This window comes from Scleropages formosus, chromosome 3, assembly GCF_900964775.1.
Source record: "Scleropages formosus chromosome 3, fSclFor1.1, whole genome shotgun sequence".
In the NCBI taxonomy this organism is placed as follows: Eukaryota; Metazoa; Chordata; class Actinopteri; order Osteoglossiformes; family Osteoglossidae; genus Scleropages; species Scleropages formosus.
This window is the reverse complement of record NC_041808.1, coordinates 14,558,900-14,584,390: the sequence shown is the minus strand read 5'-3', so window position 1 is coordinate 14,584,390 and position 25,491 is coordinate 14,558,900. Positions and strand designations below refer to the sequence as shown.

General features: G+C 42.4%; 1 protein-coding gene across 1 annotated transcript in view; it reads left to right on the top strand.

The window, feature by feature from the left end:
* LOC108935255 (neuronal growth regulator 1-like) overlaps positions 1–25,491 on the top strand; it is an 86,017-nt gene that overhangs the window by 30,050 nt on the left and 30,476 nt on the right. Inside the window, exons 3-4 of the mRNA XM_018753721.2 lie at positions 8,794–8,919; positions 11,687–11,818. Of these exons, the coding sequence (XP_018609237.1) occupies positions 8,794–8,919; positions 11,687–11,818 (258 nt within the window). The remainder of the gene's footprint in view (positions 1–8,793; positions 8,920–11,686; positions 11,819–25,491) is intronic.

The following is a 25,491-nucleotide window of genomic DNA, read 5'->3' as shown; positions in this document are numbered from 1 at the left end:
CGGCAACACAGGGCGTAAGGCCGGAGGGGGAGGGGACACACCCAGGACGGGACGCCAGTCCGTCACAAGGCACCCCAAGCGGGACTCGAACCCCAGACCCACCGGAAAGCAGGACCGTGGTCCAACCCACTGCGCCACCGCGCCACCACACCCCCTGTCTTAATCCTCCACCTTGGAAAATGACATTCTTCAAATCCCACTCGTTACCATTAGTGAGATTTTTTTGCGTGAAATATAAAGTACACACACACACACACACACACACACACTTTCTGAACCACTTGTCCCATGTGGGGTAACAGGGAACCGGAGCCTACCCGACAACACAGGGCGTGAGGGGGGAGGAGACACACCCACGACGGGACACCAGTGCATCACATGGCACCCCCAGCAGGACTCAAATCCCAGACCCGCTGGAGAGCAGGACCTGGTCCAACCCACTGCACCACCGCGCCCCCCCCCCCAAATATAAAGTATTAGAAATATTTTTAATAATATAAATATAAAGCACTACTGCCTGACAGCACCTGGGCAGCGCATTCGGGCCTGCATTTGAAGCCTGTGTGGAATTTGCATGATCTCTCCTTGTCTGCACTGGTGTGCTCCCACAATCCAATTTATTAGGTGAATTGATGATTCTGTAGTGGGGGGGGCGTGGTGGCGCGGTGACGCAGTGGGGTGGACCAGGTCCTGCTCTCCAGTGGGTCTGGGGTTCGAATCCCGCTTGGGGTGTCTTGCGACGGACTGGCGTCCCGTCCTGGGTGTGTCCCCTCCCCCTCCGGCCTTCTGCCCTGTGTTGCCGGGTTAGGCTCCGGCTCCCCACGACCCCATATGGGACAAGCGGTTCAGACAATGTGTGTGTTTGTGTGTTTCATTGCTCTGGAATATACATGAGTGAATGATTTTCAGCAGTAAGTAAATGTAAATTATTTAGCTGACACCTTTTGTCTAATTCATCTTACAGTGTTAGGTGTATTAAGCTATGATACTTTCTTATTTACCTTTTGCACAAGGATTGTTTTGTACTGTATTAACTGAGTGAAAGTACCTTGATCAGGGAGACTGCAGCAGTATCAGTCGTTCAAACTCAGGACTTGCAGTTTATGCGAATGAAGCTTCCATAAGCTTAATCATAAAATGAATGATGACTAGTTGTTCCAAACACAACTCAACGTGTTTAAGGACTCAGTGATGAGTTGCCTTTTTGAGAAATTTCCAGCTTGAACATGCACTGCAAGTGTAGAATGACCCACCAGCGGTTCGGTTTATCGGCAGAGCTGCTCAGGAAAGTCCGTGGTTAGGCTGGACTGTACCGGCACCTAGTGAGGTGGTCCAAAGCGATTGCACTCGCAGAGATGGAGGAATCCATCCTGATATAGAACGACAGACTTCTCAGCTCTGGCAGACCCCGGAGATATAACCGTACGGGCCAAGACTGCTCTGGCCAAGGAAAACAGCTTTTCAGGAAGGCTACCAGCTTGTTCACACTTTTCCACCCTTAATGTTCACAGACTGAGACCTTCATTCTCCCAGGGTTAACAACCTGACTGGGTACTTGGAAGACAGAAAACAGGCTCAAGGGAAAGAAACCGTTCATCATTTCATGGGGAAACATATGGCCACTTTAACAATTTAATTCATATAAATTTAAATAAATTTTAAAAAATCCTTTTGCTTAACGGATTAATCCGCAGTATTGAAATAAGCATGAATTTGTGCTTCTTCTCTGCTCAGCTGAGGTAGTTTAAGAAAATATTATTTACCCTTATTTAGTCGATAGCTTACAGTGTTAGATAACGATTTTTTTTCACAATTTACCGATTTATAGAGCAGAGAATTCTTACTGTATCAGTTAAAAGTATGTGCCTTCCTCATGGGATCAGCAAGAACGTTCGTTTTTTTTCGGTGTTCACCGTAAGACTCTGGACAATTTTAATGTGAGGAATAATGAATAGAACCAAGGTTGCAGCTGGGATTAGAAAAAACATATGCCAACCTTCTTCACGCAGTATAACCCCTTGTTACTCTACAGATTGTACCGGCATTTAGGGGCAGCACACAAATGAGCCAGAGGTTCGGAATAAATTTAGTTAGTGCCACTTTGGCACAGAGCAAACTATTCCTTTTCAGAAGGCATTCAGCTGAATATATATTTTAATTTATTTTGAAAAAGCAATCTGTTTTATATATATTAAACAGGTTTTACTGTGTTGTCATTTTGTCCTTTAGTTAAAATCTGTCAATCCATGAATCCAAAAGCAGTATTTCAGAGAAAGTTTCTGACTGGCAGTAGAAGACTGCATCTGTCAAACAACACAGAAAATCTATTATGCCTTATTGATTTATAATAGCTCAGAGTCCCCTCAATCTTAAAATGAGACTCAGGGCCCTGTTCTTGCCAGAAAGAAATGAAAATAAATTCACCCCGTCTAATTTAATTTGCTGACAAGGACAAATTCAGTATTAGTAGGCCATCATTGTGTTTGGGTTATAGTGAGAGAATTCCTGTGTCCTGTTTTCTAAGCCCAACACATGTGCACAAAATTAGTGTTTCGAAAGTATGTAAAATCCGCACATCTTAAAAAAAAATTTTTGGTTCTAAACAAGTGTTCACCAAGTTCACACTTGATTGGCCATGTTGTCACATTAAAATATTTGATCTTTGTTTATTTATACTCTCGTTGTCATGGGTGGCTGAGAGAATCGGGACGGCAGGACCCAAGTGTGGAGTTGTTCATTTAGATTCAGGGGATCAGGCAAGTTCTCGGTGTCAGGGACAGGCGAATGGTTGGTCGATTGGCGGTCGGGGTCAGAGCGGGGATCCGTGGGCGAGGTCAGGAGACAAAGCGAAGAGTCGGTCGATCGGCGTTGAAACGAAGATCCGTGGATGTGGTCGGGAAACAAGGCGAAGGGATGAAAACTGGAGGATGAGAACAAAGGTTGAGTGTGCACTGGACGTCACGAAGGAGGGCGGTTGTCTCTGACGAGATTCCACAAAGGTATGGGAGCTGAGGAGGGTCTTTTAAAGGGTGAGCAGTTAATCAGGTGCTGGAGCAGAGTCAGGTGCTGTCGGTTGAGTTGTGGGCGTGGACGTGACACTCGTTGCTTAATGAAGGTCTTGTGACTGAAATAAATCACAGTTCTTGCAGCATCGTGCTCATTATTCCATATATGCCACCAAAGAGTTAGGTTCTTTTGTGAAAAAGCAGCAATCCATCTAACTATACATTTTCAGAAGCTGCTTATCCACTGTAGGTTTGTGGTTGCCCAGAATCCAGCACCTCACGCATGGGCAGTTTAGAGTCACCCGAAACCCCTCGTCTGCGCGCTGCTAGAGGAAACCAGATGATCATGGAAACATGAGGAGAAAATGCATACTCAGATGCACATACAGCTGGACTCGAATCCAGATTTTTAAAACGTGTCTAAAATATCAAGTGTTTTTCTCACGCCAACACAGTCATCTTCATTAGTGTCTCAGAAAGACAAGTATTTTTATAGGATACCAACTGTGACCACCGACCTATAGATGATTCCAGTTGCATAGTTAAAACTCAGATGGCTTGTCAAACCAATTCTCACCGAGTTCTGTTTTGTTTTCTCATTTGTCAGTTTCATTCGGCCTGTGTAATTTCTTGCTTTGATGTTGTTGGCTTCCCTCTTTAGGGGTTTCTGCACTCATTTGCACTGCGTTGTGTGATGAAACTTACAGCCGCCCCCTAACTTGGGAGGTGGTGCATGAGCCGGTCTATTTAATTACAAGCCCCATACAAACACACCTTTGTTTACATATCATTGTGCCAATTTCACCCTGACACTCCATTTAATGTAATAAATGTTTCAGAACATTTTTCTATGTTCTATGAACAATTTAAAGGATTTCTCAAGCTGTAACATAGACTATGATAGTAAAGAACACAGCCATCAAGTTTGTATGGTCAGTTTAACAGTATACAGATAGTCCTTGAGTTACGACATATGTGACTTATGACGGCCTTCCCAATAACCTTGTTATATTATTTTTGAGGTCCAACATTTTATCGTAACATATAACGATGATTGCTCTGTCTGCTGCGTGACAACATTGGCTGACCACGTATTTGTTACTGTTTGGGTCTCGGTCAGTGTTTCAGTGTCTAGCAGTAATAGTTTTTTTAACTTTTTGTTTATGATTCCCTCCGATTAAATTTTTTAAAATTCCTTGCAAGCGAAAAAGTGAGTGTTCTGGTGGTGATGAAAAGAAGACAATCTATTTAGAGATTAAGTTGAAAATAATGGTGCAGCATGAAAATATGAATATAATATGTGAAATTAGTGAAGACATATAATGAAGTTCTATTATACATTTTAGCAGTCGTGAATTGTTTATATATCTTATCTATATATGTCTGTGCTTGATATAATGGGATCGTTGACTTACAACAAAGCTGACTTATGACGAGGTTGTTACAATGGGCCACCTGTATTTTACTGCCACTGGTATTTGTAAAACAAGAGTAGACATTGTTCGCTATCACCTTGTTATTCATTTATTTAGTTATTTACTTTTTATTTACCTTGTTGTTCATCTTTCCCGTTTTACTAATTGTAGACTGGAGGTAGAAGCCGTATGTAGAAGACAAGACCAGTTACCCCTGTCCATCTTTGCTTCAGATGGAGTTCCGTCATTACACCCAGTAATGCAGCATGGAGCCTCACCGTGTTGCACTGGTGCCTCACAGCTCCTGGGCTGTGGGTTTGGGCGTTGGCTCTTTGTGTTCATATAAGTTTCCTTCCACAGTTCAAAGACACATGTTTCAGGTGAACCGGTGACTCCAAATCACCCGTACTGTAGTTGCATAGTTGATGCCCATAGCACTTGGCCCATGTTCAAGAGCTGTATGTTTGTATGAGTTGAACTCCATGATTTCTGTTGTCATATATGTTATGTAATAAAGCCTAGCAAGCCATTTTCGTGCATTTTAGTAGAATTTTTTAAAGAACAAAATGACTTTTTTGCATGGCAAAAAATGATCTCACATATTTGCTGCATGTGCTTAATTCCTGGTAATTTCTTCAGTCAGTGGTTTTTAGTTAGCAACTTTGTATCTTTTGGCAAATATAAAAAACGTCCATCACATTCGGGGTGACTTTACAGCGGTCCTTTTGTTGCTTTGCACCTCATCTGCTCCGTTGCTGTGCTCATTTCTGTTCTGATTGCTCATCGGTTATCCATGCCTTGCTCTTCGATCACTTGCTGTGACCCCATGAAGCACCTTCTCGCTCCCTCTGAGACCCCCGTGGTTGTCATTGCCGGGTAGCGAGTCTCTGTTTTCGTCCGCTCGTCTGGACTCTGGGCATCCGCTTGCTGTCATGCTCGTGAACCTCTGTGTCTGCTGAGTGCTTGGATGTCCCTGCCGTTGCTCCTGGCACCTAAAGTGGGGTACACTTTCTTTTCATCTGAAGTGGGGCTCTTTTCAACACTCTCTTTTGTTTCACATGGGTTTTGCCTCTCGACTCAACATCCTGTCCAGTTTTTTAGAACCTTTTTTCAATGATTCCCACGCCCAGAGGGAGGGCAAACCCCCTAAGGTTATTTTTTTTCTCATGTGTCTTTTTTTGTCTCCTTATTTCTGTTTCTGTTTTTTTTTTTTTTTTTTTTCCTTTTTCTGGCAACCGTCTTGCTTCCTTTCGTGGATGATAATTATACTACTTATTCTATGTAAATGCATATCATTGGTGGCATGATTGACAGCATTGTTATTTCATTAAAAAACTGAAATTTTGATGCTAAGTGTGACGGTTTTCTGGTACGTGTTTTTCATCGAGGAGCTAACATGCTCGCAAACCTCCATCTGTTCTGGGAAGTTGCTCTTCACCTTTGTGAATTTCCAATGATGTACTTGTGTTGACGAGGTGGGGGGAGGTGGAGGGTTTCAGGTTTGCGCTTAACCTATTACTCATACCCATTACTCATAAGGGCCTGAATAGAGCCACTCAGTGGGCAGTCCATTTGCCTTCGTTCACATCTCATTTTCACATAGTAGTGAAATACATTGCAATTTTGCACTGGAGATATCCTTGGCCCCACCCAGAACAGATGAACTCTACAAACGTGTAAAAACCAGGTTGTGTTACATCATCTGGATTAATGATGGCCTTTCCAAATAGCGGTCTCTTAGATGGTTCCAGTACTTTTGTCTGCATGTGTAATCCGATTACATTTCTCAAACTTGTGGATGGAGGACAAGGTAGTTCAGTCTGGTTTAATTTTCACTCTATGTTTATCCATTACGATGAAATATTTATAAAAGTCAGTCATTTAATAGAAGTTCGAGCAAACACTAAATCAGAGGAATTACAAAAATCCGGTGTGGTGATATCTACTGCCAGTTTTCAGCCTCCCTTGGCCAGATGCATTTAACTTATTATATGGATGGAGCTACTTATCAAGTGCCCCACATTTTTGCATTTGCTGTACACATTTTAGCGAATCATATTTAAAAAAATCAGTTGAAGTATGATGTCAGTATGGCAACTTGCTTGTCAATCAGTCGGCCTCAGTCTGTCTTTTCCGAGTTGCATAGTTGTTGCATAGTTGTTTTGCTTCCGCCGCTTCTCGTCACACAAATATCTTTCATATCTGATGAGTGACACTGTCAAAAGTGATTGTTCTTTGTGACATTTACAACGTAAACTAAATATAGGAGCCAATCACGTCACGTTTGTGAAATGAGCTTCCGATCAATCGATCACAAATCATCATTGTTGTGCCATTGGTTTCCCACCTCTGAAGAAAACCAACAACAAAGTAATGGGGTCAGGTAGCTTGGTGCATTTTGACCTGCTACACAAAGTGCAAAAAGGCAGTAATGCAGTTTCAGCAACTTGGGAAATGCAGAGTATTTAATGGTAAGTCACGGGTCAAATTTCATAGACCCACCAGCAAAAAAAAAAGAGGACATTTGATTTAGTCAGTTGTCTGCACAGCAAAGCTGAGTCGACAGCCAAATCACAAGTTCAGGGCTACATGACAAATTAAGTGCAATATTGGTATGTGCTTTTATTTTCAAAATGCAATTTTCAAGCTGTTCATTCGAGTGTTAAAGTACAGCAGTCTTAAGGCAGCTAGATTAATCATTGATGTTTGTTTGCCCAGAGACTTTCAAAGTGAGCATGCTCTGAATTACCAAAAAAAAAGAAAGGAAAAAAATAGGCCGTTGTACATTTTCCGAAGAAAGGTTTAATTTCGAGATTGGGAATTCAGGGAGATATTTTTAATTAATCAAATGAAAGGGTTACAAGTGCCTTTTGGCAACTATCCACAAAATGGCATTGTCATCTTCGTAGAATGTTATATAACGACACATTAGGCCTCACACATCTAAAATCCTTTTCATCCAAGCTATAGACTTGGTAACAGAGAAACTCATATCAATAATAAACATATATCGATTATTTTTGAAAGAGATGCATCATGTTTGTAAAATCTGAGATACGCATACTGTTTAACATGGTTGTTTAACATGAAGTGTTTCTATGCTAACAACACAGATAATGTAATATACTATGTATGTACAGTAGCAATCAAAAGTGTGAGTATACCTGCACAGCCTGCATAATACTTATATGGGACAAACTGCAGAAGATCTAGGATTTTGCATGAACTCCTTTCCTGATACAATTTGTTAATTGAATGCCTGGGAAGAAAGAATTAGTTTCCAGCATGTACGCTTGAGGTTTTCGCTACTACTGCATGATGTGTATGTGGAAGGTATGGGGAACACTGAATTTATAAATACAGTTGACCCTTAAACTACGCCAGGGTTAGGGGCGCCGACCCCCTGCGCAGTTGAAAATCCATGCAAAACTTTTGCTCCCCTAAAACTTAACCACTAATAGCTTACAGCTGTCCGGAAGCCTTATCGATAACATAAAGAGTTGATTAACACATTTACCTAGGTTAATTTAGCTGACGCTTTTCTCCAAAGCAACTTACAGTGCTGAGGTTACAATTATTTACCCATTTATACAGCGGGGTAATTTTACTGGAGCAATTTAGGGTAAGTACCATGCTCAAGGGTACTACAGCCAGAGGTGAGGCTCAAACCTGCAACCTTTGGGTCCAAAGGCAGTAACTCTAACTGCTACACTACCAGCTGTCATATTTTGTATGTTATATGTATTATATACTGTATTCCTAATAATGAAACAATAAAGTAAGCTAGAAAAAGAAAATGTTAAGAAAATCATAAGGAAAAGAACACATTTACAGTACTGTATTTATTGATACCATAAGTTTATGTCATCTCTTTACAAGATGAATCATCTGTCTGTCAGTACCTACATCAGTATTGTCTTATATGATACAAAACACTGTAGATGTTATATGTGTTGCATGTATAATTTATGGTAGTGAATGATAAAATACACTATTTACATATGTTTTATGCATTCATGACATACCTAACTCTTTCTTAATTTTTTTTTGTATTTCTAAGCTGTGCTATTCATCTGTGAGCTTTTTCAAATTGTTGCAAATCTCGAAAAAATTTTTCAATATATTTATTGAAAAAAAAATCCGCATTTAAGTGGCCCCGCGCAGTTCGAACCCGTGTTGTTCAAGGGTCATCTGTAATACACTAAATAAAGAAGTGTGACTGCAAATGAAAGATATGGAAGCAACGTTCATGAGACATGTGTTCCATTCATGAACCACACAAAGATGTTTTCAGGGGCTGAAAATCTTTTATTTGTATTAGCTGTCCTAACACTGCTGTGATCAAGACTGGAAAACGTATTCTGTAATTGCAGTTCCTCCCAAGATATATGACATCTCACCCGACATCACCGTCAACGAGGGGAGCAACGTGTCCCTGAGCTGTTTGGCCACAGGCAAGCCGGAGCCTACAATTTCCTGGCGCCACGTGACCCCTTTAGGTGAGTACTGATCTCACGCTGCGCAGCCCGATCAAGACAAAAGTGTTTTGTAGCATTAAGTCTAGATTATTTCCAACTGTGCCACATTTGGTGGCCCCACATGCCAATGAGAGAGAGAACAGTTGCCAGTATAAACAGGCATTTTGATTTCAGTTCCTTGTCTTAAGGCAGAGCAGCTTTGCCGCACTGTATTGCGTTTTAATTAGTGCCTGGTGGCCACCTGAAATCTCAGCTGAGATGACATACTATCAAGTCAGCTACTTATACGTATCATCTGAACTGGAAAAACTAGACCTTACCCACCATGCAAAGAGATTAACTATTATGAATATTTTTTTTTTAACGTACATACAAGTGTATGCTTGGGAGGTAAGTAGTTCATATTTAAGTGCAGTAAAATGTTTTCCCAATGAATCAAGCTGTGAAATCTACGTATAACAGGTTTGGACTGTGTCCTTAAAAAGCACAGCCTCCATAATATATCTTGGCAGCAGATACAGTGTTCTCTCTGAGCTAATAAAGACCCAAGTCTCAACCAAGTGGAACCAATCAGTCCCTCGCCTTCATTCTGAGGGATAACGTATTTAGTTGGAGGTGGGGTTAAACCCGTGTCCTCAGGAACCAAAACCTGTCCAATTCCCTGGCAAGAGATTAGCTTGATTCTCTATCTAAGGGAAAATAAGGCACTCCCTTACAATAAGAGGATGATTCTGAGAGGAGTCACGCTCAGTAACTGAGTACATTGGCTCACTAAGTAATTCAGTTACCAGTAAAATTCTGATCCCCATGTTAAGTTCACCCTTTTCCTAGTTCAACTCAACGAGTGTGTATAAGCTGACTCGATGTTGTTCTGCCTTCGTTCGTCTGTCATTAAATTAACCAAGTTGGCAGCACAAACGTAGCACGAATCATCTAGAAAAATGTACTAAACTCTTTAGCCTCTGCAACATGGAATGCGGTAGTCATCGGTAAATGACCTTTATTAACACAGTAAAGATTTGAAAGGTTTCACAGGTGTTCGCGTAATGGTCAAAAGCATCAACGTGTCCATTTATAAAGCTGTCGGTGTGGAATGATACCGACACGATGGCTGACTGCTTTATACGTTTGTGTATGTACTGTACACTGTTGGGCCCTTTTTCCATCTATTGCTGTTTTGTGCTGCCGCACATACAGTATGTGACCAGAGTGTGAAATTTACACATCTCCTCCCAACTGTCATCTTTGTTATATTAACTCTGAAAGCAGCATGCCACGTCTTGTCCTTTACTGCACAGATGTCAATGGAGTTTAAAATGCATTTCAAATCGTCCGATGAGGTGCACGGATGTTTCGTTTTCGGTTGACGTGGCGCTAGAGCCGCTGGCATATTTCGCCGCTGTTTTGTGCAATATTTTCAACTCCGTTGAGCACACGGCACCTTAAAACCCAGCATATACGTAAGCGTCAGGCAGTACATGGTTCGTATCGTTTCTGTTTGCTGTAAAGAGGAGTTTCTTGAATTTCAGAAATGAAAGAAGGAAACCGTGGCCTCTGTGTTTAACTTCGAAATAATTAGCTCAAATATTTGTCACTTGCGACTTATTTGTAGATTAGCCTGTAGGAAATGGTAAAAGCCCCAGCAGCCCAATCAAATTGCATATTGGCTGTAAACGGTAATATTCTCACATTTTAAGAGCATTTAAGACGTATCTCTGATGGTGCAATGATAGCTCATGATATTTCCTGCCCTCGGGGGGCCTCTAATCGCTCTGCTGCTTTGGAAGGCGTATTGAATGGCACCAGTGATTATAGAATGCAGATACAGTAATTTTCCTTTGCCCAGTTTTCACAGCGAAGTCGCTCTGCACCGAGTACTCTTCCGCAAATATACCAGACAAAGATGGGAAATTAATCAGATTATGATGGGTGACTGTGTCTGAGGTACATTTGCTAAGGCTGAGCTCCAGTGTGTGCCGCATACAGTACTGTTGGGTATTGTAGGCTGCAGGGAGCAAGTGCAGAGTTTGCATAGCCTTAGTTCAGCACTTAAAGGTCTTTACGCTGTAATTTCGGGCATGTTTGCGCTGAACAAATTGTCCCAGAGAAAACAGGCCCTTCTGTTGCACCATAAGCTTTGGGAAGGAGAGTTCAGTCCTCGCAACTGCGTCTTTTGCGTTTGTTATTATTATTAGCGCTCATCTTTAAGTCCAGTGGGGAAATAAAAATCGTATACATTTCGCTTATAAAAGCGCCATACGAATTTGACCCTCACGTGGTACTTTAGGGCAGAACCACTTAATAGGTCGATTTTCTGTCATGCATCACCCTGTTTGTATGTCTGTTCCAACACTACAGTAGTTGACCTCGTTTTGCCTTCCTGGAGCATTTTTTTTTTTGTTTGTTTTTATGTTGCAATTTCCTCTTGGACATATTTCCTCATTTTCATGTTTATGTGGGCTAATTTGATGGATTTATGTATATTTAATTGTGCCAATGCATGTTGAAATTTTAGGTTTATAGTGTCAAGTGTTAACTAATGTCTTGACTTGGTGTGGTTATCTTGCTCAACACAGAAGTGATTTGAGCGCGTCTTTATAAAGAAAATCATTTCTCCCGTAAACAAAATTTTAATTGAGCGTTTTAAGCATTAAAATAACTTGCAGTTAGTGTACCAGGGATTAGTCATTTATTGTGGTTGACTTGTCTGCTCAGGACTTTGCAGCTTTGCTTCAGTCTTTCAATTTTCTTTCCATTTAAAAGTTTTTCCTCCTCCTCCCTCCCTTAGCAAAGAAGTTTGACACTGGAGAGTACCTAACGATTACTGGTATCACCAGGGACCAAGCTGGAGACTACGAGTGCAGTGCTCAGAATGACATCTCTTTCCCTGATACGAAGACAGTAAGAGTCACAGTGGACTGTAAGTGCACTGCTGTTACTTTGAATTGCTTGTCATTATGCCATTTTGCCAGTATGTCAGATAATGTGGCAAGACGCTATAGAGTCATTTGGTGTAGAAGAGTGGCTCGGTGCTTAGGGAACTGGATTTGTTATCAGAAGGTTAACTGATCCCAGGATGGGATCCGCTGCCCTAATTTTGTACAGGGTACTTAACCCTGTCCTTGTAAATTTCCAGCTGTATACATGGGAGTTACGCGAAACTGTACGTTTCCAGTTCCGTGCAAGTTTAAAAAAAAAAAACATATTTTAAAGCGTATAAAAAATGTGCTAAAGAAAGAAGCTCCTGCTTTATGCATGTGAACCACTCTCCCAGCAGCAAGGCCACTATTCTTTCATGCCATTTGTCTTTTCATATCATAATGTGATGTTATTTTCCCCATGCGAACTGGGCAGGCGTTTTCATCTTGATCGCCGCATATTTTACGGGATAATTGTCTTTTTGTGAAAATAAATTATTTTGAGCGAGGAGAGGTCGCCGTGTTACGAGAACGCTTCCATTATGCAGGTAATGAGTCTTTTAAAAGTATGCAGAAGGATTAATGAGCACTCCAAGCCTAGTGGATGCCACTGACTTGGCTCAACAGGCCCACTCCAGCCTCATTTATAGACGCTGGTAATAATCTCTTTATCACTATTGATACTCTATGCCAAACCACACAGCTGAAATGGCTCATTATTTGGATCTTCACTTTGACCTCAAGGTTTTCACAACTTTTTGTCATATTCGGCAGCCTTCATATGTGAATTCTCTTCTTTATACTTGTGTATCAACAGTTTTTATTTTGTCCCAGCTGATTTTCAGAATTGTTAATGTCTCAGTAAAACATGGTGGCTAACCCTGGTGGATTAGCACTTGTACTCTTCTTTGTTTCACCTCAGTTCCTTTTTCCTTCATGTAAGTTATTTTGGGTAGTACATCACATCACCTGACGTTTCAGTGCTAAATCATTTATATTAATTATCTCACTCTCTGAAACCTGCTGGATTGAGATTCCAAGCCCAAAGGTGGCTGTCACTGTACGAAGCCTGGTTTATAAGCAAGTTACATAGATTTTCTGTGTAATATTTGTCTTGACTGGATTTTTTTATTCATTTACAACACAACAGAACTTGGTCACACGGCAACCAGGAGACAGAATCAGTATAATACTGAGGAACTGCACATACCTACTGATACATAAATACAATATAAGGGCAAAAGGTCACAACGGCTCTGTGTAATTAAGAAAGAAAATCATTTTAAGATCTCTCTTTCCACACATTGAGAACGCCTGAAGACTTTTTAGGCTTACAAGTTAACATGCTGTTAAGGTGACATAAAAAATGTTAGGGTTTCATAAAGAGGTGCTATTCTGCTATTACAGTGTCTGTTCTATTATAGGAGGCTTTCATAAGTTCATGCAAGAACCTGAGAGGTTACACTTTGTTCTCTGCTTATTAGTATGGGCTATATGGAACAATGGATCGGAAGAAGCCGGAAAACCATCTCTATTGTGGAAATATTCTGCTGCTGCTGTGGAAACACTTGATTTGGTGGTAATGAATTGAAGTGGAGATTGAACAGCAGTTCGCACACTGGGATGGCAAAAAAACACAGGTTTTTTTTAGACAATGTTAGAAAATTACTTGTCAAACAATGAATTAGCAAAATTGAACGGCCCCATAAAAGGTTAAGAATTTTCTTCTGGCATCATCCTTGTGTTAGCTACTTATCCAAAACAGACACAAATATCTATATCTACAGAAAAAAAACGCATGTTTTTAAACTTTTAAAACATTCTCAGACATATGTGTGAAGCCAACTTTTTATGCATTTATATTTAAATACAATGTTTTCTGAGAAAGGGGAAGCGGCAGCAGTACAATGATTACAGAGCTTGCAAATCTTAAGCTTTCACAGAAGTAGCTGTTGCACAGGGACTTCCTAACTCGAGGAAGAAAATTGTCTTTGGTAAAAAGAAGTTGGACTGCCCCTGTAGGATCATTATGCTTGATGGCGGAGAACTTGAGATTGTCTCTTCATATAAATATCTCAATTTCTGCCTGGAACCTTCTTAATCTTTCTCATTTTGCATAGCCAAGCTTCAAACCAAAACTAAATCCTGACTTGCTTGTCTTTACACAGGCATGTCTCATGCAGGAAGTACTGATATGGATGACTATGCATCCCATCATGGATTAGGGTGATGTTACTCATGGGATTGCCTGTAGTAGTGTCCATACCAGGGCACTAAGATTTGTTGTCAAATGTTGATTTAAGGCAGTCCTTTAAGTGGCCATCGTTACATTAGATGCAATACTCTCTAGTTTGTACTTAGATATCCATACCCCGACTCTTACAAATACCTTTCACCAAATCTTATTGTTAAAAGAACAGTTTATTGTGTATATATATATGTGTGTGTGTGTGTGTGTGTGTGTGTGTGTGTGTATATACACACATCTTCAGAACCGCTTGTCCCATATGGGGTCACGGGGAACCGGAGCCTACCCGGCAACACAGGGCGTAAGGCCGGAGGGGGAGGGGACACACCCAGGACGGGACGCCAGTCCGTCGCAAGGCACCCCAAGCGGGACTCGAACCCCAGACCCACTGGAGAGCAGGACCCGGTCCAACCCACTGCGCCACCGCGCCCCCCTTGTGTGTATATATATATATATATATGTGTGTGTGTATAGGCAGTCCCCAAATTATGTACGTCCGACTTACGTACAACCCATAGTTACGGACCACCCCCTTACTGACCGGAAGTAATTTTTTTTGTCACCCTAAAGTAACAGTCAAATGAAAACTTCACAATTAAGCCTATTATATTAAAAATTCGAGTAACATAAAATGGTTCGTAATAACAAATGGGCGCTACTTGATGTGCATCAAAACATTGCACATCTACAGCAGTTCGCTGGCTTGTGGGCGGGGCACGTGAGCCCAGGGTAGGACTAGGACTTCCTTTGTTTCAGTCGGAGGACGTTGCTCTTAACAGTGTCTCGTGTGTTACTGTATTTTGCTTTAATTTTTTTATTTTTACCCTCCTAACCATGGCACCAAAGCATAAATGTGATGCTGATTCATCCAAGAAAAGCTAAACGATCATGATTGAAACTCAAGTGGAAATAAAACGATCGGAAAAAGTTGAAACGCCAACGAACATTGGTAAAGCAAACAAAGATTCTTTAGTGTTTTGCACGCTCGCATGCAAACACATACACTCTCACTCTCTTTCTCTCTGTAGTTGTCGCAACCACGCCCACACCTACCACCACTTGCAGAATCTCACTCCGGCCAACCGTCCCATATGCATTCTCAAACCTTCCTCGCTTTGCTCTTCCAAGTCCTCTTCCTCATTGTTCCCCAGTCCTGTTCCACATTTCTTTGATATAGACCGCCCGCCTTGTCCCTCAACCACGATTTTGGATCCTCGCCTCTGTTACTTCGCCGATTGACCGACCATTCGCCTGTCCCCGACCACAAGAACACATCTAAGCCCTTGATTCTAAATAAACAATCCTGCACTTGGGTCCAGCCTCCTCCGTGTCCTCTGTTCATCACGACAATATACTAAGACAAACATTTGACAAACTGACGTTAGATACCCACCATACTTAACTGTTCTCACTTATGTCAAAATCTGACTTAAAGATAGACTGAGGAATGGAACTCGGTTCATAATACGGGGACTGCCTGCATACAGATATATATAATATAACATAGGCTGTCCCTGAATTATGAATTATTTACACACACACACTGACTGAAACCACTTGTCCCAAGCGGGGTTGCAGGGAACCGGAGCCTCACCCAGCAACACAGGGCATAAGGCTGGAGGGGGAGGGGATACACCCAGGACGGGACACCAGTCCATCACAGGGCACCCCAAGCTGGACTCGAACCCCAGACCCACCAGAGAGCAGGCACAGGCCAAACTTGCTGCATCACCACACCCCCCCTCATTAATTATATATACGTGTGTGTGTGTGTGTGTGTGTGTGTGTGTGTGTATATATAATATATACTCTAAACAACTTGTATACATATATATATATTATATATACACAAAAACATGTTGTTTCAAGTATACATTATTTTTAGTTGCAGGTTGCTGCTGCCAGAGTCTAGAATGAGCTACCAAAGCCACTGAAACTGCTCAGTATTCTTTCATTCCAAGTCTTTCTCAGTTGCACATGTGTAAGATATACGGTATAACAGAATCAGCTATACCTACTCTACTGGCTATTTCTGTTCCTCTTTTGCTCTCTTTTAGTGTGTTGTTGTCACAGCCATGTGTGAAAACATTGTTTTGTGACTGGACCTCCCGGTTAGGCCGCTCTTATAATTGACAATTTCCTCTCAGTTTGCCTGCCGAGTTTAAGATTGGTTAAGTAGGGGAAAATAAAGTATTGTCTTTCAGCTTTTTCTCTCTTTAGCACTAGAGACTGACAGCTCCAGAGGTGGGGCTTTGACACCGACCTCAGAATTTTGTGCAGAGTTTGCAGATTCTCCTTGTGTTTTGTGCATTTCCTGAAGGTACTTCCTTTCAGAAGGTTCAGCTCAAATTGCCCTTAATATGGGCGTATATGATGTTTTCCGCAACAGAGCTAACAATGTAATAATTACTGTTACCCTGCAATTATGTCATGGAAATAATGAAAGGTTGATGTTACGTGCCGGTTTCATCACGACAAAAGCGTTCCTCTTCCAAAATCTCTACCTACGGGCCTATCTATACCTATCTATTCGTACACTCGTACGTGAGCAATGAGACATCATCATAAAAATCTTCATTCTTCATACTTACCGAAGTCAGAATCAAGACCAAGAGTGTGCAAAAGCTTCACTTGCCCGACTACATACTTACCCTACACAGGGTCCACATGCTATTTTTCCATATCTTTTATAGTTGTTTTTGTGTTAAAAATCAGCTGAAGACCGTACAAATGAAGGATTTTTGCCTTTCTAGCCCATTAAAGTTAAATTTGTGCTGGTAAACCATGCTTATAAACTGGAAAATAGTACAATAGTTTGATATCAGCCAATATCACCCCGAACAAATTGACGGTGAGCTTATGAAAAGACCCCACTGTTCTGAGCGCACTTTGATTTAAATTGGCCCTGGCTGGCTCTGTATTGGCAGCACTTTGAATTTATCTGCGTGAGCGGAGGCACATGCTCGCAGAGAGTTCAAAACCCCCGGCTCTTCCAGGCGCTGAAGATAACGAGGCGGCCACCGCCGCCCGCAAAACTGGCTCCCTGCTAGCGCTCCATTCAGACCTGGGCCTGCTGAGAACCGTTATATAAGAGTTAGCCGGCAAACTTTAATCCGCTCTTAAAGACATCAAATATTCTTTGCTATAATATATTCGGCACGTCTAGACAAATATTTTTTAAAAAAATCATAATTTCCCTGGACGTTATTTTGTTATAAATGCGAATGTCAAAAACGTCTCTTGAAATTTTGCATGCGCCTGCACGAAAATGCAATATCGTGTTTGCACTGGTCAAATTGACATTTTCAGAGTCGCTCTGTGAAAAATGTTGCTACGGAAGTCCATTTTTTGATCAATAGGCCGAATCCAAAAGTACCGTTTGTCCTTTGTTTAAGATGCACGTGCTGCATTTTGAGAGTAAGATGTGTAAAAATGAGTCGTTCCGATTTCTGATTCAACTCGCCAAAACATTTACTGCAGTTCCTTTCCTGCGTTCTTTCGAAATGTGTGCAGGCACATTTCCCCGTTAAGCTGGTTCTTCCCTTATTTGTGGTTCGCTGTACGGTATTTACCGTCTGTCTCATATGTAAGAATTTTGAATATATAGGATTCGCTGGTTCAGGACAATTGGGGAGATTCTTTGCCGTCAGGGCATAAATGAGAACCCCACAGGGTCCGCACTCCAGTGAGGAATTCTTACCGATGCTTAGGCGGTATATGCGTATCTGGAAGCACCTTGTGACGGAGTGGCTTTCTATCCAGGATGCAACACACCTTACGCTGTGTACTTTGAAAGATAGGCTCTGGATAGCTGTGAACTTAATTGGATAAGCAGTTACTGAAATGGCTGGATGATAACAGATGATAACAAGATGATATCGGGAAATTATTTATAGTTATAAGGCGTCGAAACCATATTTTTGTGCCTTTCATCTCATCACACCGACCCTCCGTTAATTTTCCAACTGCATGAGCTGTACACAAAAAACTGCAAGCTCTGTTTACAGAAGGCCTTGATGTTTCCTGCCAAAACCCTTTCTCATACCTGGCAATCCCCTCAATACTCTGAATTCCAGAAAGTGAATGACTTGCCAGAATAGCAAGCTTCATTCACTCCTTTGAAATACAGATCGACATGAAATCCAGTCTTTGTTTCTGTGTTCCGATTGCAAAAAAAAAAAAAAAATGCTCTTTATGACCACTTTCAGTCAAATATTTTCGTTTCAGCATCGCTTAGAAGTGATCGACAGCCGGGAACATATTTTAGGATATATCCGGGGAGAGCGACAGTGAAAGCGAGATAGTGGTCCGGCCAGATTGTATTTATTTGATTGTTTTTATTTGTATTTTTTTTGTAATTTAACATTAATTATTTATCGTGCATTATTGTGCATGCTGCAGTGTTACGATTATGTTGTACCAATTAAAGCAATAAGCTGTTCAGCCCTTGGGTCCTCCAATTACCAAATGCCACATCTGTCTGATAATGCCTTTCCCTCCTTGCTAGCAACATGGAAACCAGCTGCAGTTCATTTGCATGAGCTGCCCCTGTGGAAGCAGACTGTGGAAAGAAACCACAATGGGCAAAGCTGCAGTCCCATGTTCAGCAAGGTCCCAGAATATTCTTAATAAGTAATGTGAGCAGGATGTGTGCACCGCATTAAAGAGTGTAAAAGTTGGAAGAAATGCTGCCATGTGAGCCTATTCCGTTAAACCTGCGGAAGGAATTATATGATCACCGACGTGTGTCGGGTTTTAGTTTTGATCACCGTGTTTCATTTGTTGCGGTGGCGTCCCCCCTGTTCTTTTAACTGTTGAATTCATGGTGCTCTTTTTCTCGGCGGTGGCCACTTCTTACTCTTGCACTGTAATAGAAGTGTAATAGTTGTGCTTAGAATTTAAAGATGTTGTTTTGCCTAGGGGCAGTGGGATATTTGTTTACCGCTCTGGAACGAACATCATCAAACTGGTGTAAGAACATGCAGATCTTCCTACTCTGTGAAGGATTCCAGAAGGAAAGAACCGCCTCGTGCGCTTTGATCCCATCGGCTTCTTGACTGAATCGCGTGGTGCAAAAATCATGAGATACGCTCGCATCGCACCCTGTGTGTAGACGCACGTCTGATGTTGAGTCAAAGGTTCACAACCTTATGATCTTGTTTCTTGCAAGAAAAAAAATCCACGTTCATTTTTTTTCACTTTGCAAATTTTAACCTTGGAACTTTTCGCTGAAAGCCAAGGAAAATACATTGCTGAAAACTATTGTTAAACCACGCCGTGTATAAGTATTTCATGTATAAAATGATTTTGTTTTGAACTAAGGTTTGCCCATTCCTGACCTACAACTAGACAATGTATGAAAAAACGTACGCTGAAATATTCCGTCTGAATCGGATTGCTGAAAAGAAGCAAAAAAAAAAAAATCTTCTGGTTGAAAGAAATAATTCCGTCACCTTGTAGCCCTTTAGACTAATTAGGTTATGAATTTTATATACTTAGAGTGCTAATAAAATCAGTTTATAGCACTGGTTTTGATCTTTAATTATTTGCAGCATGGAATTTATTATTTTTATTTTATTAATATCTAGCTCCATTTCCGCCTAGATGGAAGACATGTTTCAACTGGCAGCAGAGCTGTAATGCCTCTAGAAGTCCAGGGTCTTTAAATAAGATAAAAGGACTTTTGAAGCTTTAGCAAATTAATACATATATATTATTCAGATTAAATTAGTGTTACATCTTGTAAAATTGAGTGGAAGTTGCAATGACACAACAATCTAATTTAATAGAGGAATGCTATAGTTAGTGCATAATCCATGCAAGAAATTAACACAGAAATAAAATTTTACACCAAAGGATTACAGCGACTTTGCTACCTTCAGAGTGTTGTGTTTTATCGCTGCGTATTTGTAACTCGGTGTATCGTACGGCAAATACAGCGGTTTTATTACATTCGATCTGAGCTCGCGATACCGCTGTCCTTCTCAGCCCGCTAGAATTCCCTGTTGACAGAAGGCACCGTTTCCTCTGTTTCTGAAATCACTTGGGGCCGAAGCGTGCCGGCGGTTTCCTCATCCTTGGTTTGACGAAATTCAAAATGGAAGCTTGACAGATGGCCATCTTCCGTAGGATGGAGGAGGCCTGCTGTTCGGAACCTCCCTCCTTTATTCATAACCTGATGTAAGGGGGCTGCAAACCCCCGTACAAGATAGCGGGAGGCTAAGCGGAGGTTGGCTCTGAGCTGCCAGATGTTTTCTGGTTCAGACCTTTCTGCGACAGCAGCCGGTTTGCGCTCCGCTGTCACAAAACCTTCTCTCGTCAGGCAGCGTCCCGATACTGAGCCTTTCCTCCGAGCGGTTGACCCTCATTTGGGTACAGCTTTAAACTAGTGTCAGAGATCTGGGACAACACCCCTGCCAAGTATGGCCCATAAACTAGTACATCACCCAGATACTCAGGGCAATATTGTGAGGGGGAACTGAAATAATTTAGATTCTCTAAATCATGGGTCATGCTATAAATAAATAGGTAGGCAGCGCATTACATTGTCCCAGCAGCATCAAGGTAAACTGCCATCCCAGTGATGGAAGCAGTTTTGGACTTATTCCAGGGTGACGGTGAGAACTGTTTATGAGCACTCTTCTGGTGTGCGGAGGAAAAGTGCTCCAGCTCAATAGTTTGTTAAGCTGTAGTGGGTAGGAGATGCTAGGGATTTTAGCAGGAACCCTTCCTAGATTTTTGTGAGGGCCAGGATCACAGGTGGCACATTACACAAGGCTCACCCATGCCGTCTTTCTCATGCCTTCCGCGTAGCTGCCAAGAGGCGTTTTCTCGGTTAGTCTGCCCGTGGCCACGTCAGCAGATCCGACGTGGACATCTCGCTCGCTGCGTGGACGGCGTGACTCCCGCGGTAACTAGCAGCAAAATAGCCGAGCCAAACCGAGCAAAGCGCGAAAACACCGCGCCCTCTGTAAGATCGGTACTTTGTCGCACGACTCATTTTTGTCAGCACCGTTCAGTCGAGGGCCTGTTACCCCAGGAGGGAGGGCTTTGATGAAAGCGTCCCTTGCCGAAGTTGAAGCTGCTTTACGTCGTCCTGGGGCCCGGCTGCCTCGCCCGTGCCGCGAAGGGTCTTGATCACGCTCCTTGTCAGCGAATTCGGTCCGATAGCGGCTTGCGTCGTACTCAAACGCACGTGCTTTCCCCGAACTGCCTTTTTTTTTTTTTTCCCCATCGCCGCGATGATCGCTTGTGGTCTTTTGAGCTCCGACACCATTAACGCGGCAGCCTTCGCCACCCGCTGTGCGCAAATCTCGCGCCGCACAAGTGCGGCAAAACTGAGACGTTCGTTTTCCATTTTGCGCCGTCGACTGGACATGATGAAGTGCGAGAAGTGACTCCGAAATGCTTTCCAAGCTGTTGGCCCATCACAGCTGCCCGTGACATTATTGACGCGGAGGCTGTTGTGACACTAGTGTTAGCGGTCGTGGTGGATTTTTTTTTTTCCTCCGTGCACTCAGGCAAACCGTAACGTCGGTAAAGCGAACCGCCAGCAGCCCCGCGCACCGCCGTGTCCTTCTTTACAAACTGGGTCTTCCTCGTGTTGGAGATGTCTGTCGGTTCCTCCCCCCCCCCCCCCCGGCCCTGCTTATCGTTAGCCGCATTAACCTCAAAATAGCAGCTTCGTTATCGCGGCTCTCGTCGTTATCGGTCCCCACGAACGGTTTAGCCGGAAAGGAAGCGCTAGCTTCACCTGGCGAATAGCACTTCGGCATCACGCCCCTTCATCGCTCTACCTCGCAGCACCCTCCTGCGCGCGCACGCTCAGACCCCCACACACACACTGACGGGCGCGCGAGCGCTTACACTTTGATCTGTACTCTTGAGTGGGTTACACTTGATTTAAGCCAGGACTCCTTGATATGCTTCATAAAAGCCGACTTCTGGTGCGGAAGCACGATGCTAAATTCGCACTTTTGGCAGCTGGCACTTTGCGAGCAGGCCGGCCCTGTCCTGGTTACATCCTGAGTCACGAAGAAACTGTTTCGATGGCATTTTTTTTAGCAATTTACAGACTAGCTCTTCGACAAGAAAGAGCCCTTCAACTATTCAGTAGCATCCCCCACACAAAATCCCTTTGGTAAACAAGCCTTCCTCTCCCGTGGCTCTCGAGTGGCCCCTCCTCCCACCTCCCGATTCCCCCCAGTGGTCCGGCACTCTTTGCTCTTATCCCTCCAGAAGCCGCCTCTGATGGGCTCGGTGCCCTCTCCCCGCTTTTCACCAGCTTCAGCGTCTCCTCGGGCGTCCGTTTCGAGGTCAGCTGCGTGTGAAGGTGGCGGTGTCGCACTAATAGAGATGGCTACCAAATTTCGGTTTCATTTTGTTTTGCAATTGCAGCCGCGCTCTTTCACATGGGGGGGGGCGGGGGGGAATATCACACGGAAGGCATTTGATGGGATCCTGCTTATGTGACAGGGTTTCATCTAACTTTAATTTGTTAAGTAATATAACTGAATGTGCAAGCATTTTGTTCAGGTTCAGTTTGGCATATTCAGAGCCCCGACGCGTGCGCCTCTCGTCCGCTAAGTACTGCATGATGAATTTATAACCTAAACGGTCTGTGTGGACCAATAGATACGCAACACTTTTCTCTCTTTTACTCATTCACGCACACAATAGGCTTTCATTATATACGCGGAGGACTGTTATTGACTGTGCCTCAACTCAGGTACCTCATTTCCAGACAGTTCAATAACTGCTGTCACTCACAATGCACAATCAGTGCGGACTAACTCAACACGACCATGGTGAAGACGCTCTGCTGTCACATAACCCAGCTGGACCGCAAAACCCGACGAGCGTGACGGAGAATGTTAAAATGTTGATTTGTTGTAGTGACATAACTCTAATTTCGTACCGAAATTGGTCACCGCCGTTTTTTTTTTTTCCAGCTGGCGTCAAATTTTAAATCCTGGAACTTCTCGTGTGCCGTATCAAAACATTTACTTGTGTAGTTTGAACTATGAAATCCATGATCCTTTATAATAATGTCCCCAATTATTTTTCTCAGAGGCCACCTTAACAAGACAGCATACTGTGAAAACCTGGACGGAAGGGTTTGTCTTCTGTTTTTTTTCCTCCTTTTCTTCTTCTTTTTTTGAAGGTTTGCTGTAAAATGCATTATCACGAATAAAAATCTAATGTGTTTTCCAGCCACTGAGAGACACAAATTAAAAGATACTGGCACAGCAGTGAAGTCTGCGGTGCAGCGTTTTATTGGTAATATTCTGCGGTTTGATGAAAGGCTCTAATATTGACATTAGGACAGAAGACATTAGACAGAGTGGGCTGCACCAACTAGTATATGAAAACTAAAACAGGAAAAAAAAAAAAGAACCGAGTGCAGGCAGAAGGCACATCATTAAAACAAGGATGTGAATGTCACTGAGAAAAATATAAATAAATATGCTTTTCAGCTTCCTTTAAAAAAAGATTTGGATCTGGCTTATGCTGTACTGCCTGCTTTGTGTTTTTGTCATGTAAAGTGCAGGGCAGAGTGCACTGAAAGACGGCACTGCTGTGCTCCCCCACCGTCGGTTGGGGGACCTATAGATGCTGAGTGTCAGATTGACTTTTTTTTATCCTCCCTTGGAAAGATCAGCGAATGAATGCTGGTTTTCAGCACTTCAGGGTCCCTGCATGGGTCGTACCTTGTACCCCTGGTAGAAAACAGATGCATTATTTCTAGAATAATCGCTTGCCTGGAAGTCAATCTGCTTGCAGACTTGTGAGGAGGAGAGCTGCGGATGAGCTGGCAAGACGCAATCGCAGACATGATGGCTTCAGTGCTCTTCGGTCATCTGTCATGCAGATGGTTGCGTTTATTATAAAAGTCTAAAAAAAAAAAAAAAAAATGCTTTTCGTTTTATATCTTTGATGGGGCCAGTTGGTCTAACTTGAATGTCCTTATGCTTTTTTGCCATTGGAACAATTTGCCCCAGTGTGATGCTGAGGGCAGCCCACACCTCCACAAATCCAGAAGCAAATGCAAAGGTGGTTATTTGGAGGGAAGTCAGTATGTCTGCCCACTTTTGATTCAAATCCTCACTGTTTAGTCCCATGTTGCCAACATGGGGGGGGGGGGGAAAATCCCAGAGGAAAATCCTAGCAAAGCAAGGTACGTGAATTAGTTTTTTCGCTCTGTGAAATTCTGACTGAATTAATGTCATACTATTGTCATCTCATTTGAATTTTTCAGGTCATTATCCACTAACCTTAATGGCTCTTACTGCAAAAAATAGGAACTGAAATACATTAAATATGCAGCAGCTGGAGGGAATTTGTGTCAATGTTTCACAGTAAGAAGGGAAGTCATCCAGAATACAGTAAACCAAAGCAGGCCACTGTGTTCAAAAAAAACCCACAGTGAAGTGCACATAAAATATGAAACATGACCTACAGTTAATAATTGAAGGCCTAATCAATCATTGTTCTCAGTTTAACCAAATCGTGGGGGAATGTTCTTACTGACATGTGCTGTAGGAAAATGTTGGAGAAAAGTAAAACATGGACCTTCGCTGTGAGAATCAGGCTGGGCAGCAGGGAGTGTGAGAGAAATTTAGTCAACCTTCAGTCCCTGAAGGGGGTCTGTTGTTGTACTGCTTAATGAGCATCATTACAGAGGGGTATCTCTAAGTTTTTAGCTGTTTTGGTAAAAAGCCTGTGCGGTAATCTCTGTAAATGAACGGCTGCACGGCGTTCAGTCGTTCGAGTAGCACTTTTTTAAAATTACCCTTGAAAAATTGTCTTTCCTACTGAATGTACTGCACCGATGTGAATGACTTGGGCTGTGGATCCATTGGCCTTATCATAAGCAAATATGGCTTTTGTGTTTGTAAGTGAAAAAACTGAACAGCACTATACAAGCGCAGAACGGAATTCCGCATCCCCCCCCCCCAAAAAAATAAAAAATAAAAAAAAAAAAACAGAAATCTAAATCTTTGATCAAATAATCTTTCTTTCCCACTCCATCAACCAGATATTACACACCTGCTGATCCTTATCCTACGCCATGTCATGCATAATACAAGGTACATGAGCACTTTGAACTCATTCTGTCCTGCTGGTTTCCTTTGATCCCATTCTTCACAGTGTCATAAAACACATATATAATATATAACAGTCGCTCTATTACTAATGCGGTTGAAATGGCAGGGCTGCATGTGGAAAGGTACAGCTGGAGGAGCAAGGAACTTTCATCTTATTTGCTCTTGCTTCTCCATGAATTTCCCTTTCTTCAAAAATGACAACGTGAAAATGAAATGAAAACACTGCTGGATGAAAACGGCAAGAGTAAATGTTGCCCATGTAGAAACCCTAAGCGTTGTCGTACAATTTACTTCGGCTGAGGAAGCGTGAATTTTTGCA